At 37.9% G+C, this 4292-nt stretch overlaps 1 protein-coding gene across 1 annotated transcript; it reads right to left on the reverse strand.

Moving 5' to 3' along the window:
* Positions 1–239: 239 nt before the first annotated feature.
* LOC111920000 (TPR repeat-containing thioredoxin TTL1) lies at positions 240–3937 on the reverse strand. Its single transcript, XM_023915573.3, has 7 exons — positions 2733–3937; positions 2163–2358; positions 1890–2065; positions 1466–1799; positions 935–1139; positions 743–849; positions 240–648 (listed from the first exon to the last, which is right to left on the reverse strand). Exons 1-7 carry the CDS (start codon positions 3644–3646, stop codon positions 496–498), a joined length of 2085 nt encoding a protein of 694 aa, XP_023771341.1. The 5' UTR covers positions 3647–3937; the 3' UTR covers positions 240–495.
* Between the last annotated feature and the right edge of the window lie 355 nt (positions 3938–4292).

The following is a 4292-nucleotide window of genomic DNA, read 5'->3' on the forward strand; positions in this document are numbered from 1 at the left end:
CCCATCATAGTCACTCGATGGAATCAAACTAACTAATCCGAATTTGCACTCTAACACCTTTTGACTCCATATTAAGCATATGCTAAAATCCTCTTTTGTATAAATCTCAATCACCTAAAATGTCTGATAACACAAAATCACCAACAAAACCCACCAAGTGCATCGGTTTGAGCTTTTCAAAGACATATGGGTGTGTGTTATCCTCTTCTAAAACAAGTGCAAAACGTGTGTACTAAAAATGAACAACAAAAGAACAATGGTGAGTCAATGAATGAATAGAATTTTAACAACTGCCAAAAAAAAAAAAAAGATAAAAACTAAGCTAAAAGCTATATATCCCCCATCTGGTTTTTATGTCGCAATGTAAAAAGTGGTAAATACGTTCGTATGTCGAGAAGAGGCTGAAATCACCATATTCTCCTTTCATTAAATGGTATATCTGCAGGTACTAATTTCGAAGCCAAGTGTACAACATAAATTTTCCGTCAAGTTCTTTCAAACACTGTAATGCCTCAATGTCGACTGCAACACTTCTGGGCTAGGGCACACCATTTCCTTCACACGACTGCCATTTTTATAAATCTTTATTGTCGGAACTACCCTCACATTCTCCGCATCCCCAATTTCTCGACTTTCCTCCAAATCAACCTTTTTTAGTAATAAAACAAACAAATAATTAATAATTAATAATTAAAATGGAAGTTTTGCACGATTGAAACACCAAGATATTGATATGTTTTACCTTGAGGAAATTAATAGATGGATATCGTGTACAAAGTGTGTCAAAAAATGGAGATATCTGCTTGCATTGAAGATCCGATGACATTTTATAAAGAACAACAGAAGCTCCTGCAGTTTTTATGCATATCAGTATTCAACAAAATATAAATCCACAGATTCATGAAGATACGAAGAAGAAAAAAAAAAAACTAACCAGAGGAAGCAACTGCAGCTTTGAACTGCTCGAGATCAGTGATTGCAACGACTTTGCCACCCAAATTCAAATTATTTACATCTTCGCCACTTGATTTCTTCAACTCCATTTGAGCATTAAACAACGACTCATAAATGTCATTGTTGTTTGGAAGCTCTTTCCTCAAAACCTCATAATCTTTCACTGATTCCGCCCATCTTTCAAGCTGTAAATTAATCAAGATTTTTACTAATTTCTTTGTTTATTTAAATAAAACAAGAAAAAAAAAACCCAAGGGGTTGTTTTTTTTTTTTTTTTTTCACATAATACAGCTGAATGGGTAATAATGTTGTATTTGTATATACTATACTGAACAAGACAAAATGATCATTTTACCCTTACATTTCAACAAACTATTCTCACGATACGCGTAACATGAGAGGAGTCGAAAGGAGAAGAGATGAAGGGAAAATAGGGAAAGGGTTGGTGCCAGAATACATTAAGTCATTCTGTTCAGATTAAGTAAAAAAAATGTCCCCTGATATTTGGTACCTTGGTGAATGTGGCAGCTCTACGAAGAAGTGCTTTAGTGTAATTTGGGTGAATTAGAAGGGCTTGATTGCAATCATCAAGAGATCTTTCAAACTGACCGAGCTTAAACCAACAAGCGGCTCGGTTGCAATACAGAACCGGGTTCGATGGGTCGAACCGTAACCCATCACCATAAGCCGAACAAGCTTCCGTGAGCCTTTCTGACTTGAAAAGATCATTGCCACGAGCCCGGGCTCGAGCCACTGACTTCACATTTTGAAGCAAAACCGCAACCTCCACGTTTCTTGGATCAATCTGTCCTGCTTTCTCAATCATGCTAATCGAATTCTCAAATCTTAAAAACAAAAATTAAAAATTAAAAACATGTCTTTAGTATCATTTTTATGAAATCTGGAATTGTTTGATATTTTGCGTAAATGTTCACCTTCCTAATGCCATGTCAACTTGAGCACGAACAAAGAACAGGTATGCCTCTGAAAGCATACCGAAAAATTTCGTTTGGGAAGATGAAGGGACGTATTTAGGGGCGTTTATAAGGTTTAAATCGGCTTCATCTAGTTGTCGGAGCTTCAAAAGCGCTTCTGATTTACATGCAAATAGCTGTCAATTTGATGTAAAAGACATTTTGTTATGTTATTAACGACGCTCATAACTTAATTTAAAAAAAAAAAAAAAAAAAAAATGGTTTGTTTTTTACCTGTGAACAAGAGTCAGCGCCAGAAGCAATGGCGTTATCGGTCTCCCTCAACACACTGCTCCAGTCGCGGACGCGTCTTGAATCGGTGCACTTATTTAAGTGTTTTTCCACCGCCTGCAACTTTCGGAGCTCGTTTGGGTCTGGTTGGGACCCTGGGAAATAAAGGTGCTTTCTTGCGTTTTCAATCTGTCCTAAACTGTTTTTGCAAAAAGAAATTTTTCATCTTTAATCATTGTTCTCAAGAACAGTTCATGATAATCGATGGAATACGATTATACGATGATACCCACTTTAAAAAGTTAATCCAACTATACATATTAACATGTAAAGTTTTCATCTTTAATCATCATCATCATCGAGAACATAACAAAATAATCAATGGAATACCGGCAATACTCACTTGTAAATTGTAAAACAACCCTACGAGTCATACAGTTTTTTCCCCCAAATTTATAAGCAATAAAAGGGGTAATGAAAAAAGGTAAGATAGAAGAACTCAAATATTAAAGATCAAAATGGTTTTCTTGAAGAAATTGTAAAGAATAAAGGAGGTTGTTTTTGGAGTCGTACCTGATAAGAAGAGATCCTAAACGATGGTGAGCTCTTATATAACCGGAATCCAATTTAATGGCTAAATCACATTCCTTCACGGCGTCGGTCAATCGGTTAAGGCACATCAATGCGGCGGAGCGGTTGCAATGATAGGCGGCGTTATCAGGTGATACTGATATAGCTCGATCGTAGTAATTTAATGCCTCAGTGAAATTTCCCTTTTTGTATTGTTCATTTCCTAACCGCTTTAAATCTTCTGGATCTATTGATGATCTCCTTGAATTCGACGAATTTGAAATAGCTGAAAATTGGTTTTCACCACCGGATACGGCGGACTTGGTGGCGGAACCGCCTCGCATTATGCTGCCATGGCCGTAATTACCGGTTCCTAAACTTAATACCTCGGTTTTAGAGCTCCGGCTTGACATCATACCCGTGGTTAGCGGCTTTCCCGACGGGCGGATATTGCCGGACGGAAGCACATTGCCGACCGGAGAAGTAGCTGAGCTTCCACCGGAATGGATTGTCGGGCTGCCAACGGTTCCTCCTCGGGAATCTGACCGCTTGTGACCAGGCTTAAATGTCCGAGACCCGCCAGCGGAAAATGTCGGTGAACTTTCAACCGACAACTCACCGGAATGGTTGTTGACGGTGCCGGCTGAATCTGACCTTCCAGGTAAAGTACCAGAACCAGAACGAGGTCCACTTCCGGTCCGACCCGACACCGACCCAGATGAGCTAGAGCTAGTACTAGCGGCGGGTCCAGGTCCAGCCCTCAAAGGCGAAACCGGAGAACCCAAATCGAGTTCTCTGAAGTCAGGTTTATTGGTATTATCGGCGGCATCATGAGTGTCGCAGGCGAGTGACTTTCGGAGGCGATCGGACAGTGTATCAAATCCCAAACTCGAAATGGGCTTACCGGAATCCGCCATTCCAGACCTAATATTCTATTCTCTGGCAATGAAATTAACGAGAGAGATATAAATAAATCTTCAGGGTTTGGCTTCAAAGACAAAAACTAATGTCGTCGGCAATGGCTGCCGTTATGGTTGAGATTAAAATACAACCACCGGCGTAATCCGTCGGAAAATAACATAGAAGAAGAAGAGGATGGAAAAGGGATGAAAGAGATGGGGATCTCGTGATTTAAAAGGGTGAAAGCAAAGAATGAAAGAGAAGAGGTTTTACAGAGAGAGAGAGAGAGAGAGAGAGAGAGAGAGAGAGAGAGAGAGAGAGAGAGAGAGAATTGGCAGTTCTATTTTTGCTTTTTCTTTATTTTTTGGTATTCTTTTATTTATATTTTAGAGTTGATCGTATAAATATATAAACTACCACATTACTTATTCTTTTAGTACTATAATTAATATAATATGTAGTATTTATCAATCATAAAATAAAAGGTAAATGGATTTTATTATAATATTTAACTATTTAAATGTAATATATTTGTCATTTCTATTATTTTAAGTAATAATTTTATTCATATAATCTTTACCTAAAATAATAAAATTGATGACTTTTTTATATTGAATTGGTTGTTGTCGTTGGATACTTGTTCCAAGAGAAACAGACAGCCCT

This window comes from Lactuca sativa, chromosome 5 (genome assembly GCF_002870075.4).
Source record: "Lactuca sativa cultivar Salinas chromosome 5, Lsat_Salinas_v11, whole genome shotgun sequence".
In the NCBI taxonomy this organism is placed as follows: Eukaryota; Viridiplantae; Streptophyta; class Magnoliopsida; order Asterales; family Asteraceae; genus Lactuca; species Lactuca sativa.

Excerpts from the sequence above, each read along its gene's own strand:
- LOC111920000 (XM_023915573.3), bottom strand. The coding sequence starts at position 3,646 with ATGGCGGATTCCGGTAAGCCCATTTCGAGTTTGGGATTTGATACACTG. Across the intron at positions 2,066-2,162 it reads GCGCTGACTCTTGTTCACAG|CTATTTGCATGTAAATCAGA; the intron begins GTAAAAAACAAA and ends TCAAATTGACAG. Across the intron at positions 649-742 it reads CATCTATTAATTTCCTCAAG|GTTGATTTGGAGGAAAGTCG; the intron begins GTAAAACATATC and ends TTACTAAAAAAG.